The 27,680-nt window shown below is 46.9% G+C and overlaps 2 protein-coding genes across 5 annotated transcripts in view; both read left to right on the plus strand.

Annotated features, from left to right (window-relative positions):
• The first annotated feature begins 15,089 nt into the window (after nucleotides 1-15,089).
• Nucleotides 15,090-23,169, plus strand: ITPRIPL1 (ITPRIP like 1). Of its 4 annotated transcripts, none has more exons than XR_010405547.1 (3): nucleotides 15,090-15,515; nucleotides 15,680-15,783; nucleotides 16,323-16,527. XR_010405547.1 is itself a non-coding variant. In XM_064572168.1 (3 exons), exon 3 carries the CDS (start codon nucleotides 16,625-16,627, stop codon nucleotides 18,266-18,268), a length of 1,644 nt encoding a protein of 547 aa, XP_064428238.1. In that variant the 5' UTR covers nucleotides 15,230-15,515; nucleotides 15,680-15,783; nucleotides 16,534-16,624; the 3' UTR covers nucleotides 18,269-23,169. The 4 variants fall into 4 exon arrangements, 3 of the variants coding, with proteins under 3 accessions (XP_064428238.1, XP_045740449.1, XP_045740448.1); XM_064572168.1 differs by lacking the exon at nucleotides 16,323-16,527 and adding an exon at nucleotides 16,534-23,169 and having other exon boundaries at nucleotides 15,230-15,515; XM_045884492.3 differs by lacking the exon at nucleotides 16,323-16,527 and adding an exon at nucleotides 16,611-23,169 and having other exon boundaries at nucleotides 15,231-15,515.
• A 417-nt stretch (nucleotides 23,170-23,586) lies between these two features.
• NCAPH (non-SMC condensin I complex subunit H) overlaps nucleotides 23,587-27,680 on the plus strand; it is a 35,220-nt gene continuing 31,126 nt past the window's right edge. Inside the window, exon 1 of the mRNA XM_045884494.3 lies at nucleotides 23,587-24,187. Within this exon, the coding sequence (XP_045740450.1) occupies nucleotides 24,169-24,187 (19 nt within the window). The 5' untranslated portion in view covers nucleotides 23,587-24,168. The remainder of the gene's footprint in view (nucleotides 24,188-27,680) is intronic.

The raw sequence follows: 27,680 nt of genomic DNA on the forward strand, positions 1-27,680 counted from the left end.
CCCTGCTTGTGCTCTCTCTGTGTCAAATAAATAAATATTAAAAAAAAAAAAAAAAGAACTGAGAATTTGGTAAGGAATGGCAAAACGTGAGCAATGGAGCCCACAAGGGTGCGCTGTAGTTTTCCATGCAAAGGGTCACCTGCTTTGGGTTCTTGTTTACAAAATAGACCAAGATTTGGCCTGATTATCCATGTAAGTGCAGCAAAAATGGTAATTGACCACATAGGCAGTTTTGAGTTCGCTTTGCTGGAACTTTTCATAAGGAATGTCAGATTAGATTTTTAAAATCCCCTCCAAGGGGAGGAAGCCAAGCCAGAAACTCTCCAGAAGATTTCACTTGCGGTACCTATTGAATTGGATGAATTCCTCTCTTCTGGAATCCCCCGAATAACCCGAGGTTCCTGGGCCTGCCAAGAAGTGACCTTCCTTCGTCACCTATAAGGCTGGGAACCCTGTAAGCCAAGTCCCAGGCTGATTTTTCCAAGAAGACTTTGTAAGCATTGGCTTCATAAAGTTAAGCCTAATTCTTAGGACTGTCTGGTCCTATCTGATTCTCTGCATCATTCTGAAATATGACATTCACCCAAAGCCTTGGTTACTTAACTCATGTTGTCCAAATTTAACCAGTTATGTCCTGTTACAAGAACAGATTCTTATTGAACTTAAGCAAGTAATTATATTGCCACAGAAATAAGAATATTCAATAAGAGTCTCCAAATTCTCAAGGGATCAGATAGGGAGAAAAGATAAACGTTTGATTTCTGTTTACAAAAGTATCATCTACCAAACTGTTATAAGTTATAGACAGTTTAAGTGAAAGGTCTGGAAAAACTCTAAAGAACTGGCAATGTTCCAGAACAATAGCCATAATCATGCTTTGTCAGTAACTCAGTCCCATGTAATCAGTTCTTGTTCTACTTGAGCCTGGGTTAGCAGTTCAATGAACTTGTCAGCTTCTAAAGATCTGATGAGAGTTCATTTGACAAGAAAATTTTGTTGTTGCTATGACACATAACAAAAATAATAAACAGGATTTTGACTCATGGCATTAGATTAGGATATACCATGGATAGCAAAGGTATTGACAAATTTTTATAACTGTTACACAATTTGTGAAATATTTTACATTAATAATATTTACCCATACAAATATAACCTAGGAAGGTTAAAAGTTCTATTTGACAACGCCTTGTTATTACGCAATTTAACAAATCAAATAAACCTAATTACTTGAACATCTGTTTGTCTACAAGGTGAAAGAACAAAGCCTTTGAGATTTTCCAGGAACTCTCTAGGAAGTCCCAAAGTTAATCTGAGGTCAAAAAAACTTCATTTGGGATTTGATTTGGGGAAGAAAAAATTATCAGAAATGTAAAAAACCTTAGCTCTTTTCAGTGTGAAAAGTCTTGGTTCTGTTAAGTAATTGAAGATATGATAAAGGTTAGCATAAAGCACAGGAAATTATTCTGGTAAGATCTTGGTGTCCTAGGCAGATTACCAAAAAGTAAAGAAGAAACCTTTTACAATCTCTTATTAAGAGCAGACCGATAATCTCAGGAAACTTTGTCATTCTAACAGAAAGAAGACCATATTTTAGTTTTGCACCAGTGTTCTTTTGTTATTAAGGCTCTTTTTTTTTTAAAAGACCTTAAAATAAATCCATTCAGGTCTTATTCAGCTTGACTACATGGGATAAGGTCTATTTTCTGCAAAACTTTTACCATTTTCTTATATTCATTCAGGTGTTTGTCTATTTTTCTATATTTTCCTCCTCTCATTCTGGAACAATCAGTCATTCTTTTTTTACAAATAAAATAACTCTCGGGGCGCCTGGGTGGCTCAGTCGGTTAAGCAGCTGCCTTTGGCTCAGGTCATGATCCCGGGGTCCTGGGATCGAGCCCCGCATCGGGCTCCCTGCTCGGCGGAGAGCCTGCTTCCCCCTCTCCCTCTGTCTGCCGCTCTGCCTACTTGTGCTCTCTATCTGTTAAATAAATAAATAAAAATCTTAAATAAAATAAAATAAAATAACTCTCTTTTTCCCCATAGCAAAAACACATCCTTCCTACCTTTCCTTATGAATAAGAACATCCTACTTTTCTTGCATACTCTTCATACGCAGTTATTTTTCTTCACCCTTATTATTTCTAGTAGCTTTAGCTACATATATTGATTATAATTTTTAATTTTTGTAATCTTTCTTTTACAGAGAAAACTAGTTAATAGACATACCAGCAGTTCTGTATGAGCAAATTTTATGAATAGAAACATGTTTCTTTATAGGACAGTTTTTCATGTTTATTAACAAACCCGAATTTGTTTAGCTTCTCTATACCCTATAAAAACAAGGTGTCAAAAGTATGCAGGTTTGCAATGATCTGTTCAACTAATGCAGTTGAAGGGGTCCAGAATATGCCACCCCAAAATTGGCATATTTTGGCATAAGGATTATTTTGAGCTGACGGCAATTGAGAAACAGCGGGCACGGGTAGAACTCTCTGCTCTAATCCTTTCTGCCAAAAAGCAGGACATAAATTTCCATTTGTAAAACTGTTCCCTCTCCCATAACAAGACTGGAGACTGCAGAGATGAGTCTGCATAACAAACCTTCCTAAACAACCCTAACTTATCACACATTTCCTGGTCACCTCCCCACAATTTATAGCCCCTAGGAGCCCAAACCCCCTTTCCTTTGTCTAGTCACTTCTCCATAATTTATCACCCTTTATTAAAATAGTATATACAATGCCAGAGTCTAACAGCTTCTTTGGGTTTTTCACTTCTTTTCTGTGAAGCCCCCGTGCACATAAAATAAAACTTTCATACCTTTTCTCCTACTAATCTGTCTTTTGTTAGTTTAATTTGCAGGACTTGGGTACAGAATCTAAGAATGTAAGAGGATAAGTTTCTCCTCCCCTATATAGTAAAGTGCTAATTCTATGCCAAAGGGGCCATTTTAGTCAAAATTAATAGAACAAGTCCTGCCTTATCCCTTCACCTACTGAGACAAACTCAAGTTGCCCAGAGTAAGGCCTGCCTAATATACCAGTGCATGCACATGGCCCTAAGGGCTGTGTGGCCAGGTGCCATGTTAGGGTCCCCCAGGCTATCCTGCCTCTCCCCCATTGTCCTAAAATTGACTGTGTCCAGGTTCTGGGCTCTGTCATACTGGGTAGTCCCAGGTTGTCAGGCACCCTCCTAGTCGCCCTTCTGGTCACTTTTCTGGTCTGGTCATCCCTACCAGGGCAGGCAAGAAGAGCTGAGAGATTTGGGGAGCCCCCCGGAGGGAGACTGTGGCCCTGAGGCATAATCCCCCCCATTTGTCCCTCTGTCCTTCCATCTGTCTATCCATCCTTTTCCCCATGTGAGCCAAGAAGCATCTCTGCATCTGACAGGCAGTGAGCAGAGTGCACTGGCGGGGACAGCCAAGCAGAGTGTGCTGGAAGCGAAAAAACAGATCAGCTCCAGGACACAGCCATGTCCCTGCTGCTCATCAGGTGGGCCTCACTGCATACTGCTGGCCCTGAGAGAGGACCAGGTGTTGGGGACTGCCCTGGGTGGGGGAGGCCATGGTCACCCACCTGCCCATCATTTACTCATTCAGCTTTAATGGGTACCTACTGAAGCACTAGAGATGAAAAGAAAGGGCCCTTCCTTCAGGGGGTTATGAGAGGGACAGCACATGAAGGGGGCACCTAACCCAGTCCTGGGAGAGTCAGGGAAGGCCCCCAGAAGCAGTCCCTTCCAGCTGCACCTGGTGGGTAAGCAGGATTTCACCAGAGGGGATAGCCTGGTGCTCTCAAGGAACCAAGTGGCCCAGGGGTCAGGATGGACTCGGATACATCCCTGGGGCCTGAGTCAGGGTGGGCACCTGGACTTGAGCCAGAAAGCAATGGGAGCCACAGAAGGTGTTAGGCAGGGCTTCTGACCAAGGTATGACTGACAGGTGTATGTCAGGGACAGGAATGTGACCGCCACATGCTGTGCTGTGCCCTCCAGCTAGGTGTCAGAGCAAAGGCAGGTGTGCATTGGCCTCCCTGAGAGGTGACTCCTACACCTCTTCCTAGTCAGAAGCCATTTGCTTTTTGTGAGAATTAAACTTCATTTACCTTTAAATGCTTTCAGTGGTGTACAGCAGGAATTCAGATATGTGAAAATAAAATCCACTTAAAAAAAAATCTCCACTTGAATTGAATTCCCGGCTTAAGTTTCCATTCCATTATATGGCAGAAATTACCCTGGTCAATTCAGGACAAGCCCAGACAAGTGTAGGTTGGCTCAGTCGGGTCCCCAGAAGGCTAGCACAGATTACAAGTAAGAGGCTTAATTCTCCTTGTTGAAAATAAGGGAAGAGACTTTTCCCACTCCCTTTCTTTTCAGAATGCCTTTCTCTGTTCTTTTCAATGTACATAAATCTTTTAATGACTAAATAAGCCATTGGTACTCTGGCCAGTCTCACAGCTCAGGAATGTTTCCTCAGGGACCTGGGAGCTGTCTTTTTGAAATGCAAGGGGCACCTGGGTGGCTCAGTCAGTTAAGTGTCCGACTCTTGATTTCAGCTCAGGTCATGATCTCAGGGTCATGGGATCAAGCCCCATGTTGGGCTCCATGCTCAGAGTGGAGTCTGCTTGAGATGCTCTCTCCCTCTGCCCCTCCCCCACTCACACTCTAAATAAATAAATAAATAAATAAATAAATAAATAAATAAATAAAATCTTAAAAAAAAAAAAAAAAGAAACGATAATATTGAGGCACCAGACTGGCAACTCTTGATCTCAGGTTTGTGAGTTTGAGTCCCACTTTGGGCATGGAGACTACTTAAAAAAAAATGCAAACATCAAGGGAGTTAGTGCATCACATTCTGGGGGAGGGCAGGCAACACTTTACTTCTACTCATCTGGGATTTTCAGCTAGGACTCTAACAAAACAAAAACAGTTTCTTAACCTGTACAGTGGGAGAAACCTTAACAAAGAGTAACTCGAAGTGGTGAGCTTAGAACTCTGGCTTATGAAGCAGCTTCAGTAAAGAACTATCAATTTGTTGGGGTGCCTGAGTGGCTCAGTCAGTTGAGTGTCCAACTTCTGATTTCTGCTCAGGTCATGATCTTGGGGTTGTAGGATCCAGCCCTGCCTTGAGTTCTGTGTGGAGTCTGCTTGAGATTCTCTCTCCCTCTGCCCCTCTCCCCGCTTGAGCTCTCTCTCTCCAAATAGATCTTAAAAAAGAAAAGAAAAGAACAATCAATTTGTGGAGAAATGACAGGACAAAGGAAAGCAGTTTTAAGCTTCCAAGGGCAGCAAACTGTGGGAAGGTAAATGTACAGGGGGGAGCTAATGGGGTGAGGTATGCATGCAGATTCTTCTGGTGCTGTCTCTGGGCTGATAAGAGTCTGTCCCCAGTAAAGGGAGAATTTATGTCTTGCCTTTAGGCATAAAGGGGGAAGGGTAGAGATAGATTTTCCTGCATTTGTTCCTTCTTAATTGCCTTCAGCTCAACATAATTTTTATGTCAAAAGGCGTATTTGGGGGTGACATTCTGATTTCCTTCATTGATTTGATACTTATTCAATAATAAAACTGTTTTTCTTTTTCTACTACCTTTGTGGAGAGATTTTTTTGGGTTGGAAGAAGATTTTGTTGTTTATTATATTTCCCACACACACCCCGCCCCCCTTCACCAAGGTGCCCCTAGGTTCTCAGAAGGAATTCACCCTGTGGCCCTCTGCCCCCATTCACTGGCTCATGCAGACCCTGAGTATGGCCCTGGGCTCCAGAGGTCTACCCTCTTGCATGCTTGATGCCACTTACCCCCCTGAGGGCTCAGGGAAGCTTGCTGGAGGGCTCTCCAGGCCTCTCTACCCACCTCAGAGATCCTGTGCAGTCCTCTCTGCAGTTCTCTAATCCTCAAACTATCAGGGTCCCCTTCACACTGTATGAGACCAGAAAGTACCACCCCCAAAATATGCCTCTTTGGCATTAGGATATATTTTTTAAAGATTTTATTTATTTATTTGATAGATAGTGAGAGCAGGAGCACAAGAAGGGGGAGTGGGAGAGGGAGAAGCAGGCTTCCCACCAAGCAAGGAGCCCCATATGGGACTCGATCCCAGGACCCTGGGATCATGACCCGAGTTGAAGGCAGACACCCAATGACTGAGCCACCCAGGCGCCCCTAGGATTTTTTTTTTTTAAGATTTATTTATCTGAGAGAGAGAGAATGAATCTCAACCAGACTCTCCACAGAGCGCAGAGCCCAACTCAGGTGTCTATCCTGGGACTCTGAGCTCATGACCTGAGCCAAAATCAAGAGCTGGACACTCAACCGACTGAGCCACCCAGGTGCCTGGCATTAGGCGCCTCCTCCTTCTTTCCCAACTTAGATGATTTGTGTCTCTTTCATGGCAAGAATAAGCTTCTTTTATTTCTCTTTGCATTCTGCTGTAACAATGCACTTTGAGGACAAGAGCCAAAGGCCTAATCTGGGCAGAGTGTGTGATGGGGTAAAAAAAAACAAGAAAGGGACAGTGACTGGATTGGGGTGGATGATAGGCCCAAGCCCATCAATTCATTCCCTAAAATCTGATGCCTGCTTGTTCCAAGGGCTTGGTGCTGGGACTCACGGGGTGGGGTGGGGGGGGGGCACACTTAGGCCCAGAAGACAGGAGAGGGAGATTTAGGGAAATAAGTGAATAGGGGATAGGGCAAAATCCAGGGCTTAGGGATGAACAAGGAATTCCACTATTGAGACATAGTCCCGTTGACTGTTCACCTGGATTTGCCAGGGCAGCCCAACGTTAGTATTCACTTCCTGTGGTCCCATAAAGATTCATATAATTGCTATAACATGTGTGTTACAATTTTAGAGTCTGAGAAAATGTCACCAACCAGAAATATACTCAAGGAAATAACCCAAGATGGGAAAAAATTCTTTCTGCTGATACCTTTTGGAAAAAGAAATTAGAATCCATCTAGCGACTAAGTCTATGGGACTGTCCTTTCAAGTGCCATGTGTTAACATTCAGGACCAAGTCAGGCAGCAATCCACAGTCCAGAGCAGAGTGGCAGATTGGAAACTGGGGAGAGCACAGCTCTGACAAGTGGGGTCATCCTTGAGAACACAAGGAGAAGACAAAGCAGGAGATGGCCGGACTCTGGGAGGCCAAGTTGAGGCCAGTGCCAGCCTAGCTGGGAGCCCTATGGACTCTCAGTGTCTGGCAAGAGGATTAATCTGGGTCAGCTGAATGGGGAGGAACACATGTGCCCTAGGAGGCTGATGGGGTAAGGGCAGGGCCTGCTTGGTCGGTGCAGGGCACAAAGTTGATTGCATCATAGGTAAGAAAGCAGGACGGGACCCTCATCTCAGCCTCTTGTGTCTTTTCAGGTAATCATTTAGTGACAACTTGAGAGAGACTGGGGGCTTGGGTCCTTTGAGCCAGGGTGTGGGTGTTGACATCACAGGTCTGACATCAGTGTCCCTGGGCCACTCTGGGGGAACTGGCCCCCGCAGTTCTTGAGGCTGAATGAGTCTGAGGCACGAAAGGCATGCTTTTGCCTGGCTGGTACACTGGGGCCATTGTTTTCAGTAGATGAAAACCATGCCAGCTGGAAGAGTTCCATTCAATCCCAATGTTTGCACATCAGGAGCCGAGGGCCAGAGTGACAGGAAGTGACTTGCCCACGTCATAGAACAAGCTGGTGGCAGAGCCAGGACTTGCCATGGACCTCAGCTCTCCACTCTGGGTCAAGATAATTTTCAGTGTGGCTGTCCCAAAGGGACACATAGGCTGTTTCTGCCCTTTGGCTATTGTGAACAATGCTGTAATGAACATGGATGTACAAATATCTCAAGACCTTGCTTTCAGTTCTTTGAGGGTACATATCCAGAAGTGGAATTGCTGGATCATCTGGTAGTTCTATTTTTAATTTTTTGAGGAACTTCCATTGGTTTCCATAGTGGTTGCACCATTTTACATGCTTGCCAACAGTATACAGGGGTTCCAGTTTCTCCACATTCTCCCCTCTTGTAATTCTTGTAATTCTTGCTCTCCCTCTCTTTTTTTATGGTAGCCATCCTAAGGGTGTGAGGTGGTTTCCTCTTTATAAGGACACCAGTCATATTGGACCCATCCTAATGACCTCATCTTGACATGATCATCTATCTGCAAAGATTCTATTTCCAAATAGAGTGGCATTCTGAGATACTGAGGGTTCAGTCTTCAGCATAGAGTTTTGGGGAGACACAATTCAGCCTCTGATACTCCCGTGCAGTGTCTACCTTTTAATCCATCTATCTATCTGTATGTCTATCTGTATGGAGTTAAATAGTGTCCCCACCCCCCAAAAGATCCATGTCCACCCAGAACCTAGGAATGAGACCTTTTTTGAAAAAAGGGTCTTTGGGGGCGCCTGGGTGGCTCAGTCAGTTAAGCGTCTGCCTTCAGCTCAGGTCATGATCCCAGAAAGAAAGAAAGAAAAAGAAAGAAAGAAAAAGAAAGAAAGAAAAAGAAAGAAAGAAAGAAAGAAAGAAAGAAAGAAAGAAAGAAAGAAAGAAAGAAGAAAGGAAGAAAATAGGGTCTTTGCAGATGTAATTAAGATAAGGATCAAAATGAGACCATGTGCATCAGGTTGGTCCCTAAATCCAACCACAGCCTCCTTGTAGGAGATAGAGAAGGGCACACAGAGAAGGTGACGCGGAGATGGAACTACAGGTTGGAATGCTACAGCTACAAGCCAAAGAACACCGAGGCAAGGAAGCCTTCTTCTCTAGACCCTTCAGAGGAAGCATGGCCCTGCCAGTACCTTCATTTTGGACGTCTGCTCTCCAGACCTGTTGTATTAAGCCACCAAAATTATATGGCAGCCCCAGCAAACTAATATACCGTCTCTTCATCGATGGCATCCACCTGCCCCTCACCCATCTGCATGTGGCAAGGAGTGAAGTGCTGGCCCAGATCCTCTTTCACAGGCTCTCCACTCTCCTGAGAGTCTCCAGCTCTGGCAACCGTGCGCCGGCGTCCCTGAGACGCCCAAACTCGCGGGTGGTAACCTATGTGTCGCGGGGGATTGGTCCAGCAGCTGAGGGCCTGGACTGGGCGGAAAAGCTCAGGGCAGGGTGGCGGCGCGTCCGTGGCCGGGTGAGGGGCGAAGGGAGGCTGCCGGGCGGTCCCGGCCTGGGGAGGGCGCTCGTAGGGCGCGGGGAACTCCCCCGGAGGAGGAAGCCCCTTGCCCCGGGCTCCGGGGCGGCTAAGAACGCGACCGCCGGGGCACAAAGCCGGGCCTGGGTTACGCACGCCAGCGTGGTCGCACCTGCTTTTTTAGAAAACGCAGTGTCAGCTCTCTTCAACCAAGACACACTAGAGCTTTGAGCACACAGCCCATTCATTCACGAGCTGGGCACTGTCTGAATGGTATTTTTTATAATGTGAAAATACTACCAGATCATTGTTAACTAGTTCGAAAAAGGCACAGAGAGAGGTAGAAGTCACCTGTAATTAATCTCCCCATCCTCAGAGGATCACTGTAAACATTTGGAACTTTTTTCTTAGGCATATAATACACGCATGCAAGGGGATTCAACCCTAGCATAGTCTCGTAATCTGCTTTTTTTCATTTATTATGCTATGGTCTATTTTCCACTTTAATGTAGACTTACACATTCTATTTTTTATACATACAGTACATTTCTATATTTTTATAAGTTTATTGTGTAATGACCAAAACATGAGTGAGATTTGTGTAGTGATTTGATTAATTTTGGTAAAAAAAAATAATTGAAAACACATGAGTGCAGCCCAGGACTGTTTTACAAAAACTTTATATCATTTAAAAAATATTTTCACAGATCCATGGCTAGCCTTCTCCCAATGATTATAATGATTTTTTTTTCCTGCATCATCTGCCATTCATGCTGGCAGTGGGCATTCTCTCTGTGGTCTCCTCACACCTTTCTACCATCACCTGAGACAGGTCTGATAATGGCTTTCTTACTTTCTAACATCAGTGAGAGGTCATAGGCTCCCCTGACTTTTTGGATATCCTGACCTGTTGTTGTGCTGTCACCATCCAAGGAGTTCTGACTCTTTTCAGAGGAGAAGAGCGCAGTGGTCTGAAGAGTGGGGATTCAAATGTGTTTGTACGGAGCTGAGGCAGTTTATCTCTGAGCATGAGCTCATGGACTGGTGCTCATTGGAGACGAGTTTGGGGACCTTTGGCAGTGACGTGTGCATCTCTCTGCCCCTGCAGACCCTCTTTCTCCTTCCTGCTCTGTGCCCTAGGGCCAGGCACTGACCCAGAAGGACTGAATCAAGGGGCTCCCTTGTTCTCTGGCTTCCAGTTGGTTTTGGCCAATGGGAGGCTTCAGCAGGAAATGAGTTTCTAGAGAACTCAGCTCTCTTCCTGTGGTGTCCCACAGGGTTGACTTCATCCTCTCAACTGAAGACCACATTTTCTTATCAGACATCCTCTCTACATAGCTGTTCTCTTCAAGTTTTGGTAACAAATCACTCCCTCCTCCTCACCCTTACCCAGAGGAAGGCTCCCTGTTGGCCTAGGTCCAGGAATAGTAACTGTTCTTTGCAGTTTTCCCCAAACTCTGAACTCTTTTGTTCCTTGATTAAACTCTCCTGAATTACCCAACATGAGTATGCCATCACATCCTCCTGGGGATCCTAACTGATACCACAGGATTAAGGGTGATTTTTAAAAAACTGATTTTTAACTTTTCTGTATTTTCCAAACTTTTCACAACGATCATTTTTATTTTGTGTTTACGAGGTTTTGTTTTTTTTTTAAGATCTTATTTATTTAGGGGCGCCTGGGTGGCTTGGTTGTTGGGCGTCTGCCTTCCGCTCAGGTGGGATCTAGCGCCGCATCGGGCTCCCTGCTTAGTGGAGAGCCTGCTTCTCCCTCTCCCCCCAACCCCCTGCTTGTGTTCCCTCTCTCGCTGTGTCTCTGTCAAATAAATAAGTAAAAAATCTTTAAAATAAAAATCATTTATTTCTTTGACAGAGAGAGAGACAGCGAGGAGGGAACACAAGCAGGGGGAGTGGGAGAGGGAGAAGCAGGCTTCCCGCCAAGCAGGGAGCCCGATGTGGGGCTCGATCCAAAGACCCCTGGATCATGACCTGAGCCAAAGGCAGAGGCTTAACCACTGAGCCACCCAGGCGCTCCGAGGGTTGTTTTTGTTTTGTTTTGTTTTTTTAAGATTTTATTTATTTGAGACAGAGAGAGCACAAGCAAGGGGAGCGGCAGAGGGAGAGGGAGAAGCAGGCTCCCTGATGAGCAGGACGCTGGGATCATGACCTGAGCCAAAGGCAGACACTTAACCAACTGAGCCACCCAAGTGCCCCGTGTTTACGAGTTTTTAAAATGTTATCAAGAAACATACAAATCTGTCTGTGGAGGGTCAATTTGAGCAACTAGTGCTCCAAGGGGCACACTTTTGGAAATATTGGCACATATCATGTCTAGAGGGTACTCCCAAAATCTGTAACATTTATCTCTGGGTAGTGGAATATGAGGGTAGCTTCTTTTCCTATTCCTCCTAGATAATATGCATTTCTACAATGAGCATGTGTCATTTTTACAAAAAGATAAAACTTTAAAAATGAATTTCTGAGGAAATGTGCACATTTTGCTGCTTAGAAACAAAGGACCGTTAACTCTTTCTGTAAATGGCCAGAGAGTAAATGTTTTAGTGTTTGCCAGCCAAGAGGCAGAATTGAGAATTATGTAGGCATTTATATAATGAGAGAAAATAAATTTCCACAAAATTTTATTGACAAAATTCACAGTGTAGTAATAATGACCGAATGCTTTTTTTTTTTTTTTTTTTTTTTTTTTTGTAATATGGGGCTGCTAATGAAAAGAATGGAATTCTTTTATTTTGGGGAAATAACATGTCACCTAATTAGGGGTCAAGGTTAATGTTTCCTATCATCCAAATTGATTGCAAATGTTCAACTGTTAATGCTGATCTGTAATGAGTTATTACATATTGCCTCTTTGAAAATGTTTTTCAATAGTTACTAACAAATATTGATGTATAATCCACAAGCATATGATTTTAATTGAGCATGTTCATTCTTATGTAATTACATTCTTCTCTTATTTGCCTTTTTAGTATGTCATTACACTGCAGATTAATCACTTCTAATTGAAGATTATGTGGAAGATCCTCAATTGCACAGTTAAATGGATTTTGAAATATGGAGTGTTCTTTCCACTTGCACTGATGTCTGACAAACTGCTGGAATTGTATATAGTTTGAGCTCAGAAAATATATCTGCTACAAATTTATGTAGCAATAGACATCTTGCTTGTTTTATTTTTGACAGCAGAGGAAGTGTAAAAACAGCTTGATATTACTTGTGATTCAAAGTTTGTTAAAATGATTTCATCAGAGAATAAATTTCACATATAAACACCATTTTGTCTTATAATTTTACATTCATTAAGAAACAGTATCAAGGGGCACCTGGGTGGCTCAGTCATTAAGCGTCTGACTCTTGGTCTCAGCTCAGGTTTTGATCTCTGGGTCATGAGTTCAAGCCCCCCATTGGGCTCCATTCTGGGTATAGAGCCTACTTAAAAAACAAAACAAAACAACACCACCAAAACAAAAAAACCCAAAAAAACCCAGTATCAAGTCTGCAACCAAAAGCTAATTTCCAAAGTCATTCAGTGTTTGATAAAAGTAGTTGAGAGTTCTTGTTTAGAAAAATTTTAATCTCAGCCCCAAGCTCAAAAAGATTGCAAACTGATAATGATGGGAGGGCAAGTCAAGATATTCAGTGTCTATTTCTGATGAAAATTCCCAGAACTGACGATTTTTAAGTCCATGAGAACGAACAAAGTTCACCATTGACATTACTGGTTCATGAATACATAATAGATTCAAATATTTTCCACAAAGTATCTGCCTATGAATAATACGATGAATAACCATAGGCTTTAAACACCTGAAATTTTCACAAGCTTTGTAAATTTGCCTATCTAAGCCTTTTCCTGCTCCACATATATTTTTATTACCATCGGTAGTAACATGTATTAGCAGATTCCATGTCAGGTTGTACTGAATTAATGTTTTCTCAGCTTCTTTTTAAATATTCTTGCCTCTAGTTGTCCCATGCAGACTATTCATAAAGTCTAATTCTTCAGTAATTGCAAACTCTGCATTGGCTTCCTGAATAAACAGCAACAACTGACAACATTTACTGATTTATCAAACCAAGGAAAATCACTTAGAATCATGTGACTTGTTTTTAGATTGATTACTGATATTTCTCCCAGTGTTTTCAAATCTTTGAGCAACTGTTCTCACCAAAACACTAATTGTCTTTTTTTTTCTTTAAGTAATCTCTACCTACACGCAATGTGGGGCTCAAACTCACAACCCTGAGATCAAGAGTCACATGCTCCTCTGACTGAGCCAGCCAGGTGCCCCAATAAACACTAGTAGTCTTAAACACATTTTAGGTTTTGTGGGCCAAGAGGCAGAATTGTACACAGATTATGAAGGTACTTGCTTTCTCTGTACTTATTTTTTAATGATAAAAATAAAATTATTTGGGGGGGGGGACTACCATGTTTCCTTGCTTGACAAGGGTAAATCCCACCACTGTGGAATTCAATTGTTAAATGAGTGGCCACTGCTACAGTCTGCTCATGTCATTTTTGTACAATCACCAATTAGCATGAAGGCCAGGGTGTCCAAATGACTCGGTTTTCTTTTAATCCCACTAAGCCAACAATCACTTCATATCACGCCAAAGCAGAAAAATCACCAAAAACAGGCCAAGAAATGTTCACTGCCAGAGGGTTCTTGTTCACTTAAGTGTGATATTTACATGGATTATAGTTCCCTAGATTGGAGTCTATTTGCTATAGTAACCAACTTCATGAGCACGAACTAGCAAATGTCGTCTAACACGACAATCACTTTTAATACAAACCCTTATTTGAACACACACCTTTAAACACATGGTTTTATTATTTTTTTAAGATTTTATTTATTCATTTGAAACAGAAAGATAGAGAGAGAGAGCATGAGCAGGGGGAGAGGCAGAGGGAGAGGGAGAAGCAGACTTCCCACTGAGCTGGGAGCCCATCACAGGCTGATTCCAGGACCTGGAAATCATGACCTGAGCTGAAGGCAGACGCTTAACCATCTGAGCACACAGGCACCCCTAAACACATGGCTTTCAACACCATTGTTTGCACACTCTGAAATGTATTTTTTATCCCAACATTGTCATAAGCTAGGAAATAAAGAGAATTTCATTGTCACCATGTGATTTTGCTAATGCTTAGTGGTAGTAGCTCCAAAGTTTATAAAAAAACTTTGGAACTTCAGTCACGGCCAGTCAGAAGACAGTCTTTCCCCCTCCACAGTGAAATAAGTCAGCATTTTTGGAAGCACTGTCCACGTTGTTTGGGCCCCCCTCTACATTGCCACTGAATAAGGAGGGCTGAAACTTGTCTTTCAGCAGAAGGACTTTGGCTAGTAAGTATGAAAAGACAGCACTTCCTTTGATCCTCGGTTAGCTGACACAGGACAGGAGGGCTGGGGGCTCTTTCTGATACTCCGAAGATCCTTTCCGGGAAGCCCCTTCTGTGGGGATATCTTAGTGGATCATAAGGCTTGTCCAGGCTCCACACTTCATGAAGTTTTCCTTTATATGCCCATCTCATCAGCAGAGCTACCCTGGAAGTTTAGGATTCTTACTCCGTAGAGCTAGTGAGTGAGAAGTAAGGCCACAAGCCAGGTCTTCGCGTGCCGTCTGGCCTTTCACGACAGCCACTGGATAGGAAGGAGGTGGGGAAAGACACCTGAGTCTGGGCGGGGGCTGGGGGTGAGGCACAACACGGACGCTGACGACACACCTCAGCTCCTGTGCCATTTTGCGCAGGACCCCCCCGGACTGGGAATGACGCCCCCCTGCCCCCGTCAATTCCTAGTTATGCCATCATCCTCGTCGCTGTGTAAGGACGGTGCATTCCCCGCGGCGCACGGAGCTGCGTGAAGCCGGCTGCCCGCACTGCAGTTGCCCTTGGCGCCACCCCCGGGAGGCCGAGCAGCTGCGGCATGCGAGCCTCCCTCGGCTGCGAGTCCGGGGCCGCAGCCCCTCCGCTCTGCACACGACCCCGCGGGAGCCTGGGCGGCGCACCGAAGGCGCGCCTACGCGACCCGGGCCACCGGGCCCCAGGGCGGCGCGCTCGGCGGCGGGGCTGGGCTGGGAGGAGCTTGGGCGGGGCGGAGCCTGGACGGCGGGAGCCGCCGTGCGGGGCTGGCGCCCTCGGAGCGGCGCGCGGCGCGCTGGGGGTGTCCGGGCCGGGCCGCGCGCACACCCTGGGACCCTCGGACCCTCCGACGAGATGGTGCGTTCCCCGGGAGAGGGGAGCGGGTCCACTCCCCCGGGCGGCCCCGGCGAGGCACCCGGAGGCCCCACCCCGCCGGCGAAAAGGCGGGGGCAGTCAGGCCGCGCTGTCTCTTTAAGACCGTGTTCCAGCTAACACCGACGGTGAGTAACCTGGCCCCAGGTCCGGGGAGAAACCCCCGAGAGGGAAGGCGGATGAGAGTTCAGATCTCTGGGCGTGAAATTTGGGAAAGTTATGAATGGCGGGAGCGGGAGGGGGGCACCCTGCTTTGAGCCACAGCCGCTAGGTACCTTGTAAATTTTAACAGGGCTCCTGGAGCAGGCGGTGAGACTAAGCAAGGCCAAGTTTCAAAGGGAGGAGAGTCCCCCACCTGGCTTCAGCGTCCACACGGCATAGTCCTTCATAATCTCGGTAAGCCCGGTAGTTTGTGGGGTGAATACGAGAAGCTTCCGGCCTCGTGGTGGGTGGGGAGGCAGAGGATCCGACTACTGCGGCTGTCAAGTGGCTTTGGGCACCTGGTTCTTCGGGAACTTTCCTGGGCTGAGAGGTGGAGGCGTGCCTGCCTATGCGCCTGGCCCGTCGACGGGGCTTCCAGCCTTAGGACCTCAGAGAGCATAGCGGGAAGCAGCGCAGAGCAGGCTGGTGGCTCTGTGCCTCCCTGGCGCCCACTGGGAGTTGCCCCACTGGCACGAGGGAGGAGAGGCTGAGTGGTCTGATGACACAGGGTGAGCAGAATGAGGATTGTGAAGTCACAGAGGAAGTGGGATGCCATTGCTGGGGTTTGGGACTGGCTGCCTGGCAAGAGGAAAGGTGTCGCCCAGGCAGATCAGTGCTTTCTGCCGCTGGAAGGGAGCCTCTGGGATCAGGAGGGCACACCTGGTGCCCACGGGGGACTGATGAGTCGGGTGAGGCCACCCTACCACAAGGGTCCCCCTCCCCCTCCTACACAGGAATGAAAACAGTGCTATGTCCATACTCTGGAAACCTAAATACCACCCACACCATGTGGAAGGAAAGCAGAAAGACTGAGTGGCACATCCTGCTGACCTGACCCCCTTTCTCCCAAACCACCTCCTGGGCAGACCCGTGCTCTGCACAACCCCAGCTCTGTGAGCTTCCTGTTTCTCCTGAGTAGTTAACTTCCAGGATTTGGGGTTCCAGGGCTCTGGGAGATATGCACTGGAGAAAAAAATGAATCCTGAAGATCACCACTGACTCCCACCCTCCTACTTCTCCAGATGCAGAGGCCTCCATGGCTGTGATAAGCCTTGTGTTCCTGGCAGTGATGTATGTTGTTCACCACCCCCTGATGGTCAGTGACCGCATGGACCTGGACACACTAGCCAGAAGTCGGCAGCTGGAGAAGCGGATGAGCGAGGAGATGCGCCAGTTGGAGATAGAGTTTGAAGAGAGAAAGCGAGCAGCTGAGCAGAAGCAGAAGGCAGAGAACTTCTGGAGAGGAGGCACATCCAGTGATCAGTTAGTGCTAGGGAAGAAAGACATGGGCTGGCCGTTCCAGGCTGGTGGCCAGGAGGGGCCACTGAGCTGGATGCTGGGAAACCTGTGGAATACTGGCCTCTTTTGCCTTTTTCTCATCTTTGAGCTCCTGCGACAGAACATGCAGCATGAGCCGGCCTTTGATTCCAGCAGCGATGAGGAGGAGGAGGAAGTCCGTGTTGTGCCTGTCACCTCCTACAACTGGCTTACTGACTTCCCCTCGAGGGAGGCCCTGGAATCCTTTTACAAACACTATGTCCAGAATGTCACCCGTGATCTGCCCTGCACCTGCGAGTTCGTGGAGAGCTTCGTGGACGACCTCATTGAGGCCTGTCGGGTGCTCAGCCGCCGGGAGGCTCACCCACAGCTGGAGGACTGCCTGGGCATCGGGGCTGCCTTTGAGAAATGGGGAACCCTCCACGAGACCCAGAAATTTGATATTCTGGTGCCCATTGTTCCCCCGCAGGGCACTATGTTTGTGCTGGAGATGAGGGATCCGGCCCTAGGCCGCCGCTGCGGCTGTGTGCTGGTGGAGTCGGAATGCGTGTGCAAGCGTGAGAAGCTTCTGGGAGACGTGCTGTGCCTGGTGCACCACCACAGGGATCACTCGGCTGTCTTGAGCAAGTGTAGCAGCTCCATCAAGGTGGCTGTCTGCACTGGCTCCCACCTGGACGTGTTCAAGACGGTACAGTGGTTTCGGAACATGGTGGGCAATGCCTGGGCCCTTGTGGCCCACAAGTATGACTTTCAGCTCAGCCTCCCACCGTCTACCACCTCCTGCAAGCTCAGGCTGGACTACCGCTCAGGCCGCTTTCTCTCGATCCGCTTGGTCCTGGGGGTGCAACGGGAAGACACCTTGGTCTATCTGGTGAGTCAGGCTCCTGACCAGGAACAGCTCACCAGCGTGGACTGGCCCGAGTCCTTTGCAGCCTGTGAACACTTGTTCCTGAAGCTGGTAGGGCGTTTTGCTCCAGAGAACACCTGTCACCTCAAGTGCCTCCAGATCATCTTAAGTCTCCGGGACCTTCAGAGCTTACCCCAGGGAGCATCCCGTCCCGTCCTCACCTCTTACCACTTCAAAACAGCCCTCATGCACCTGTTGCTGCGGCTGCCCCTAACAGACTGGCAGCACAGCATGCTCTCCCAGCGGCTCCAGGACGTCCTCTGGTTCTTGGGCCGCGGCCTCCAGCAGAGGTCCCTCCACCATTTCCTCATTGGTAACACCTTCCTACCCCTGACCATCCCGATCCCCAAGACATTTCGGAATGCTGAGCCTGTCAATCTCTTCCAACACCTGGTGCTAAACCCCACGGCGCACTCGCAGGCAGTGGAAGAATTCCACCACCTTCTGACCCAAGTGAAAACGCTGCCCTGTGCCCCGTTGGCTGGGGCACATTAATGTAAAGGCCATTAAAAAAGGGGAGAAGGTATTTCTGATTCCTCGGGCTGCCAGAGAGTTTATTTTTCAGACACATCAGTGGTATGTGTGACCTTCACCTTGCCAGTGAGGCGGCTGTGATAGATAAGACACTTTAAGGAGCACCTGAAGTGCTCATCAGGATGGGGTCCAACCTGTAGGGCCTAATCTAGGGTGTGCCTTCTGAGGTTTTCTTCTCCTGACTTTTAGCATGACCCAAAGAGAGCCCAGGGAAACGGATGTTAGGGGGCGATCTCACAGCTAGAGTTGAGACCAGACGGGGCCTGTGAGGTTTTTGTGTTCTGTAGCAACACTGGAAGTGAAAGAGAACCAGAGAATACCTCCATTCCAGCTTATTCCTTTTTGTGAATGACTCTCAGCACATTCCTTGTAAACTGGTTTCCTTGTTGAATTGTTAGCTTAATTCACATCCAAGCTGATAGCACCAAGCATTTTATCCTAAATACTGTGAAGGTAACGTCTCGTACTTTAGGATCTAATTTTTCAGACCTTCTCTGAAGATATATCCAAGATGTTTATGTTCCATTTTCTCAATTTAGCCCTATTTTCGTATAGTCTATGAAATAGAACATAATATAGCTCTTTTTATGCATCTGAAAGAAAACTCCAGTACTACCCAAGCAGTTCATTAGCATTGATTCACAAACAAATATTAAGTCAATGGTGATGTTTCATAATCGAGATAATGTATTTACTAAAATTAATGAAATAGCTAGCGTCTAACGAGCTTCTAGTGCCTGGAAGCAACGTTGTAAAACCCTTAATGAGGACAATCTTTGGGGGGGTGTAGTTTCTGAGATGAACAATTACTGTTTCTAAAGGGAGCCACTTGTTTGTCAAATGAAAAAAAGGTTTAGCCACCATGCGTAGCTGTGCTTTTTCTTAGTCTGTTAATGCCTTTGTATTCTCTTTTCAAAGATGACAAAGGGATTTTTTGAACTATGTTTGTGGTTTTGCAAAGTGGGGTCATCACAATCCAGGCCCGTTGCCAGGGTCAGACAGGAAGAGACTGTGGAGCAGTTCAGCTCTAACAGTTGTGATTCTCGAGATAGGATTGGTGGATTTTTCCCTTCTTTCAAACTCCTGGGCATCCTGATGAGGAGGCTTAAGAAAAGTGACTATAGTTGTGGGTGTGGTTGTTTTGGAAATAACAATGCTGTTCCTGCCCTGCATGCCAGGAAGATCTGGGGAGGAGAACCTGGCCCCACATTTAACTCAGTGGCAGGGGGGTTTAGATGGTGTTCTTGTGGGCTTTGGTTTTATCCACATCCTCCCCACAGCAAAAATAAATTACAAGTTTATGTCCCAGGAGTTGATGCCAGTCAATATTTGAGACTCCTACTGCACAGTAATGGTTGTGTTCCCATGTTGTCTGCTGATAGCTGCCAGGTACCGCTTTTAAGGTAAGATGCAGTGACGGTTGGTTCCATGCCGGTGGGATTTTGATGTTTTATAAACATCTATATTCTTTTTGTTTAGAAAATAATTTGCTGGTGTTTTAGTTCCAAATCAATAAAGGACGCTATTTTGTGTGTCAGTTGGAATCAATGTAATAACACTCACAGAAGATCAGCATTCTCACGTGCCTGTCCCCAGATGTTCCTGTTACCCTGATAGCTTCATCCAGTACATCCTGGTATTTCTCAATGTACCTTGAACCAGTCTGCCCTGAGGTTTCCCAGTGGCATGGCCAGGAGCCAGGAAAGAATAATTCAGAATGTCAAGGAACATCTAAGTTATTCATTCTCATGGTGCTCAGACCAAAATATCAGCCAATTTAAAAGATCTTAGTGGCTACAAAAAAAACCATGCATAACTGTAGAAGGCATAAATCTGTCAACTAGAAAGGCAGTATCATGTTCTAGCACTCTGAGGTTTCTAGTCTAGTAAGAGGTAAGAAAACAGGAGTGGGCAGAAGACTACAAAGGGAATAGTCAGCGAAGCTTGGGTGGGGCCGAGGGTGTAAGAAAGAGTATAGAAAAAACAAGTAGTAATGGAAAGAACAGAGCTGTTGTGCTCTGGGAGTACTCTTACAATGAAAGGGGAAACTTCTCCAGATAATTTAGGAAGCTGAGCTTTATTCTAAAACAATTCCTGGCTGGCACCCAGGATATACAGCAGTTATTGTAATGGGAATACTTAGCGTTCATCGAGCATTGCCAATGGTCCTAAATGCTTCACATCTGGTAACTCATTTAATCCTCACACCATAACTCCATGAAGTGGGTGCTTTATCCCTTCCCTTTTTCCTATGAGCAAGCCGAGGCGCAGAAAGGGTATACCACTTCCTCCAAGGTCACATAGCCAGTAAAAGGTAGACCCTGGAAGAAAGTACCTGTCCTCACAACCTTCCAGCATGGTCTTGGGAATATCAAGACGTAGGGGTTAACATGCTTTGAAAAGCGAAAAGCACTATATTAATGTTAAGATAAAGGGCGGTATGTCATTTAGAAATTCTAGAAGTCGGGGGCGCCTGGGTGGCTCAGTCGTTAAGCGTCTGCCTTTGGCTCAGGTCGTGATCCCAGGGTCCTGGGATCAAGCCCTGCATTGGGCTCCCTGGTCGGTGGGAAGCCTGCCTCTCCCTCTCCCTCTCCCCCTGCTTGTGTTCCTTCTCTCGCTATCTCTCTCTGTCAAATAAATAAATAAAATCTAAAAAAAAAAAAAAAAGAAATTCTAGAAGACAGAAATTGTTGGTCTGTAGCCCAGTCTTTAGGTCAGGAATTTCGTATCACATACAAAAATTAAAGGCATTTGCTCAGAGGCCAAAATGAATGTAAAGCCATTTGAACTATATGCCTGTTGGCCCCCAGTGGCTCAATGGTTTATATCATGAACTACATTATGATAGAAGCCAGCTGCAGGCTGGAAGATCAGGGAAAATTTGAATCCAAAAGTTTGTCCAGGTAGCCAACTGATAACAGTACTGCTCCTCACCTAAACTAAAGCTGTTTGCCATTCATTTTGGGGAAGTAGAATCTTGGTGAGGAGTGAACTGGGGAAAGGGAATGGCTCCAGCTTTTCTGGCCGACAAGGAGTGGGGGAGTGGCCCACTACTTTAGTTTTGTACAGAGGAATTGAGTTCTGCATACCACTGATACCATTGATAAATCATTCAATTTTTTGGCACCCCCCCCCCCCCCCCGCACAGAACTAACCCCCCACCCGAAAAACAAAGACAGCATTCAGAGCGGGTGGTGAATGAGCCGCCTGCAGGGGGTGGAGCTGGCTTTGTCCCAGTACAGGGAGCCCTAAGCAGTCAGCTCACGAGGCGCCATTGTAACCACCAAACAGCCTCATGCCTCACCAAATGGGTCACCCAGCAGTCTTCCTCTGCAGGGACTTCCAAGCCAGTTCTTCAGGGGCTCCTGATTCAGTGCCACCTCCCCCCCTCCCAACCCACACTGCTCCTTGTTGGTGCAGAGGATCACAACCACTCTCCTCAAATGCACTCAGCGCAGAGAAGACAAGTGAGATAACAGGGACCCCAGTGTACACTGAGCCAATGGGCCCACAAGAGTTTAATCTGTTCCCTAATTCCTCATAAAGCCCAGTGAAGGGGTATTATCATGACTGTTTTATAACCGGAGAAGAAAAGGAGGCCCAGAGAGGTTCAGATGCCCGACCCGGGAATTAAACTTGTCTTCCGACTTCACTCATGCAATACATATTTAGTACTTGCTGTGTCCGGGGCTAGCACCAGGCCCTGGGAAAACAATGGCGAGCAAAACATGGCTTCATCCTCATGGAGTTGACAATCTATGGAGGAGCTAGACATGAAATAGTCATCCCAGTGGATGTGAAATTTCAACGGTGGCAAGTCCCACTAAAACCTCCAGTAAGGACACTTGAGTGTATCAGGGAAGGCCTCCCTGAGGAAGTGATGTGAGCTGAAACGTGACAGGAGCCAACTGGGTGAAGATGGGGATGAGGAGAGGATGTGCAGAGGCCTTGTGGTGGGAGCGGGCAGGATGAGAGCGAGTCTGAAAGAAGGCCCAAGTGACCGGAGGGCAGGGAGCAGGGGAGGCAAGGTGCAAGATGAGGTCAGAGAGGCTGCAGGGCCCAGACCCTGCAGGGCCTCCTAGATCACTTTAGAAGTTCCCAGAGCAATGGAACTTTTGAATGGTTTGAGACTTTGGAAGGAACAAGTCAGATTGGGACTTATCAACTACCATACAAGGGCCCAATGAGAGGGGGGTCAGAGGAGGCGTGGGGCTGCTGCAGACCAGCAAGAAGGTAATATGGGTGAAAAAGAGATGCGGGGTTGAGATTCTTAGGAAGTGAAAAGAGCTCAACAATAGGTTGTGTGTGGAGAGTGAGGCATCCAGGATGGCTCCTGGGTGCTGATTTGGGTTCCTGGGTGGCTGGTAGAATTATTCACTGAGATGAAAAACGCTGTAAACCTGCTTTCTTTTCTCTATTCCACGCTGCCTTATGCTGAAGATTTGATGGTGGTCACTGGGAGAACAAGTTTGTGCAAAAGCAAATAGGCTTAAAAAGTGGTTTTCAACAAAGGGTAGTACTTTTTGGTTGCCAAAATGACTGAGAGGCATTGATGGCGTTTAGTGGACAAATGGTGTCCTACAAAGAGCCCCACATGTCAAGAATTATTTCATCCTGAATGCCAATAGCACCCTTCAGGGGAAACACTGCATAAAATACCTGATGTGTGTTATAAGAAATGATAGGACGTGGGCGCCTGGGTGGCTCAGTTGGTTAAGCGACTGCCTTTGGCTCAGGTCATGATCCTGGAGTCCCTGGATCCAGTCCCGCATCGGGCTCCCTGCTCGGCGGGGAGTCTGCTTCTCCCTCTGACCCTCCCGACCCTCCCCCCTCTCATGTGCTCTCTCTCTCAGTCGCTCTCTCTCAAATAAATAAAATCTTTATAAAAAAAAAAAAGAAGTGATAGGACGTTCTAGGGATATTTGGGGGAATTGCCCTGGCGTTTCCTCCCATAATACAACTCTTGGTCGGGCAGGGGGCGCCTGGGTGGCTAGGTCGATTGAGCGTCTCCCTTCCGCATGGGGTATGATACCAGGGTCCTGGGATGAGGCTTGCGTTGGGCTCCCTGCTCAGCGGGGAGTCTGTTTCTTCCTCTCACTCTCCCTCTGTGCTCTCACTTCCCTCTATCTCTCTCAAATAATAAAATAAAATAAAATAATTCTTGGGATCAGATGAAGCAGAATGGAGAGGTGGCAAATTATGTCCATCTCATTTCTCACCGTAAGCTTTTCTGTGGTGTGGTGGGGTATGTGGGGGTGAGGTGTGTGTGTGTGTGGGGGGGAGGAGTAGATATCCAGGAAGCTCTTCACAAGAATCTGAATAAAAACGATGGCCTTTATTTAAAAATGTACATAAAACATTTTGCACCTGTCCTTCGCCTGCCTGGAACGTTCACTGTGCTTTTGGCTCCTTCTCACCTCCGTCCCACACCCCATCCCTCACTTTCTACCTCCACTTCTACCTCTGCCCTTACAGAACAGGTCGCTATGGGAAATTAACCTTGTTTCCTAGAAATCTGCCCTCCCTCCCATTAGAAAGTAAATTGCGTGAAAGCAGAGCCCTCTCCCGTCCTGCTCCACACTGGGTCCTCAGCGCCCAGTTCCACGTCTAACGCTCGAAAGGAGGCGGGGGACGGTGGTCCACGGACCCTCTACAGTCTACCCACGGGAGCAGAGCGGGAAGCCCGCGATTCCGCACGACACACACCGGCACAACTCCGGACGCCCCTTTACAAGCGGAGGACTGGGGCAGCTGCGCAGGCGCGCTTCTGGCCCCGCCCACGATAGACGTCACCGCGGCCGTTACGACGCTAAGGCTTCTCGGCGCGCGATTTAAAACCAGCTCCGGCGAAGGAGAGCAAAATGGGACCTCCCTGCCCAGGTGAGGCTGGCTGGGTGGGTGGCGCCGCGGGAAGGGGTCGGCGTGAAGCGGTGCTCCGGGCGGGCAGGGTCGGCGGGCGGATCTGAGTGGGGGTACGGATATTCTCGACCTAGTTGTTGGCCTTGCGCCCCGCTGGCCAAGGGGGAGGCAGGCGCAGGGAGGAAGAGGCGGGAGGCGGGGAGGGGGTGGTGTGCCCCGCCAATCAGGACGCGGCTCGGGTCGGCGTCGGGAGCGCGCGTGGGGCGATCCCTACTCTTCAGTCCCTTTGCCGTGGGCTCCTACACCGTGCGGGATGTCTCTCCCTTGAAAGGTGGTTTTCCTGGGATGCATGTTAGTTCAGGGCCATGAAAGCGTTGTGCTTACTGCGGAATGCTTAACACGCATGCACTTATTTGTACATTCATTGAACAAGCATTGAGCGCTCCCTTTGGGCCAAACCCACTGTCAGGTGCAGAGATACTGTAAAGAACAAAACAGATAAGACCCAGCCTTTTGGAGCTTGTATTTTTTTTTTTAATTTTATTTATTTATTTGAGAGAGAGCATGAGCGGGAATGAGAGAGAGAAGCAGGCTCCCCACTGAGCAAGGAGCCCGATGTGGGACTCGATCCCAGGATCCTGGGATCATGTCCTGAGCCGAAGGCAGATGCTTAACGACTGAGCCACCCAGGCATCACTTGGAGCTTGTATTCTAGTTGGAGAAACCGTAAACAAATGAAATAATTACAGATGAGCCTGAGTGCCCTGATTGAGAACAACAGAGTGAGGGGAGGGGCCCCTTCAGGTTGAGGATTCAAGGAAGATCTTAGAGCAGACTGGGGAACGTGTTCTAGGCAGAAGGAGCAAGTGCAAAAAAAGGGCAAGCAGGGGGGCGCCTTGGTGGCTCAGTTGTTAAGCATCTGCCTTGGGCTCAGGTCATGGTCCCAGGGTCCTGGGATCGAGCCCCGCATCAGGCTCCCTGCTCGGCGGGAAGCCTGCTTCTCCCTCTCCCACTCCCCCGCTTGTGTTCCCTCTCTCACTGTGTCTCTCTCTGTCAAATAAATAAAATCTTAAAAAAAAAAAAAAAAGGACAAGCAGGAAAGAGCCTGGCTTGGGCTAGAACTAGAACATCATGACTGAACAGTGAGTGAGGCTGCTGAGGTAGGCAGGGCCTTGGTCTTGGTAAAAGGTTTGAAAATTTAGAGTTCTGTTTTGGACATGGTAAATGACTTAGGCAAGAGACAGGTGAAGGGGTCAGTAAACACTTGGATAAGAGTTTGACACTCAGTGATACAGGCCACTCAGGAAAGTGGCCCACAGACTCAGAAATAAATTTGGACATCATCATCATATAGATCATAAAACCATGGGAACAGGTGAGAACCTAGGAAGAACCTGTAGAGAAGACACTCAGGACCAACATTTAGGAGCTAGGCAGAGAAGGGAGAGCTTGCAAACTCTCTCAGAAGAGGGTGGTGTCATAGAAGCCAGGGGTGTTTCAAGAAGCACTTGAAGGGGTTCTCATCTGTTTCAGATGCTGCTGAATCTCAAGAGAGATGAGGCCTGAAAAGTAGCCAGTGGGTTTGGCAACATAGAGGTTGTAGGTGATTGTGTCCAGATAGTTTTCATAAAGTGGTGGGGATGATAGCCAGACCATAGCAGGTTGAAAAATGAATGGGAGAGAAGGAAGTAGATGTAGAAGGTGTCTTTGAGCTCAGTAACCATCTAAATGAGAGAAGTGAGAGAAGGAATATTCCAAGAATTGAAGCATGGCCTCTGATCCCCTCTTGAGTTTTCCTTTTAGACAAGTTCCTCCTTCAGTGCTTCCTATTTCTGTTAAAGTCTCCTCTCAAGGTCCAACTCCCCTCCTCTTGAAGTGCCCTCACCCAGATAGTAACAAGTCCTCTTGATTCAGTCTCTAAAAATGTCTCTTGCCTCCTTCCTTTCCATTCTTCTTTCTTTTTCTTTTATTTTGACCTCAGCTGAGAGGTATGTTAGCCATACTCTTGAGCTTACGGGGAGCTATCAGGGGAACATGTGAAGTTCTTTCTTGTATTTTTTAAATTTCCTTTTATCCCTATACACCACTTCTGTTCCCTTCCCCTTACATGGGCAAGGGCAACCATTTAGTGTTTATTGTGTATCACTTTATTATTTTTTTAAGATTTTATTTATGAGAGAGAGAGAGAGCACGGGGGGGAGGGGCATGGGGAGAGGGAGAGTGACAAGCAGACTCCCTGATGAGTGTGGAGCCCAACTCCCGCTTGATCCCAGGACCCCCAAGATCATGACCTGAACCACAGTCAGACACTTAACTAACTGAGCCATCCAGGTGCCCTTATATCCCTTTATTTTTAATGTGTTCCTATAAAATATGTGTTACATTGTGGGTTTTTTTTCATATCACCAATTCAGAACCAGCTGAGACACGCTTTCTTATTTCCATTTGGAGGAGAAGGAGCAAATGCTTAGAGCATTTACTTGCTTAAAATTTCTCCAGCTACTGGGGTGCCTGGCTGGCTGCTCGGTCTGTAGAGCATGCGACTCTTGAACTCAGAATCATGAGTTCAAGCCCCACACTGGGTGTAGAGTTGACTGTTAAAAAAAAAAAAAAAAGAAAAGAAATTCTCCAGTTAGTAAGCGATGGACCTGGGGTTTGAAGCCAAGCCTTTTGATTCTTAAATCTGGAAATGTTCCCCCAAAGTCTCTCAGTTCCTTCATCTCTCTCCCAGTGATCTTATTTCCTGCCCTACCAAAATAGGCAATAGCCACTCATTACCATAGTCACACCCTAGACCTTGTCATTATCAGTATCTACACCACTCTGTCATCTCACTTTTAAACACCCCACTCCTCAGTACCACTCCTATCTTTCCAACTCACTCATTCTTGTTCCCTGACTCCAGTAACTCCATCTTTTGACCCAGCAGATGTATATTCTTTGCTTTTCTCTGTCCCTAATGTCTCTCGTATCCTTGTTCCCTTCCTTACTTAGCTTACATTCCATGGTCAATCACTATAATCACTCCCTTTCATACACTCATAACCCCTTGCCCTCTTCTAGCCTGTTTATACTTTCTTGACAAAATCACAACCCTGATTAATTCCAACTCTGCCTACTCTGCCCTGGCCCCTGTTCACTCAGTGATCTCAAGGGAACCCTAAAGCTGCCCAGCAGTCATGCTTATTCCCTCGTTCATCCACTCACCTTCTCCTAGATGACTATTCCATACCTTCCTTTCTCTCCCGAAATCTCCAGTACCTCCTTCCCCAGCCCTCACCCTTAGCTACTCAGTTTTTGGTTTTTATGGGCTTCTTATTTTACTAAGAAAAGCAGTCCAAAAGGAACATCCACAAGCACACCATTGTACCTGCTCCCCAACCTGCATCTGTGCCTCTGTTGTCTGGCTTCCTTCCTATTGCTGTGGGTGGGCTTTCAGTGATCTCAGGAAAGGCAGCCCCTTTTCCTGCTTGAGTGTATTGTTCAGCAACGTTTACCCTTCTGCATGATCTCT

This window comes from Mirounga angustirostris, unplaced genomic scaffold, assembly GCF_029215605.1.
Source record: "Mirounga angustirostris isolate CCGP_5_RB_7025 unplaced genomic scaffold, mMirAng1.0.hap1 SCAF_10, whole genome shotgun sequence".
Classification (NCBI taxonomy): domain Eukaryota; kingdom Metazoa; phylum Chordata; class Mammalia; order Carnivora; family Phocidae; genus Mirounga; species Mirounga angustirostris.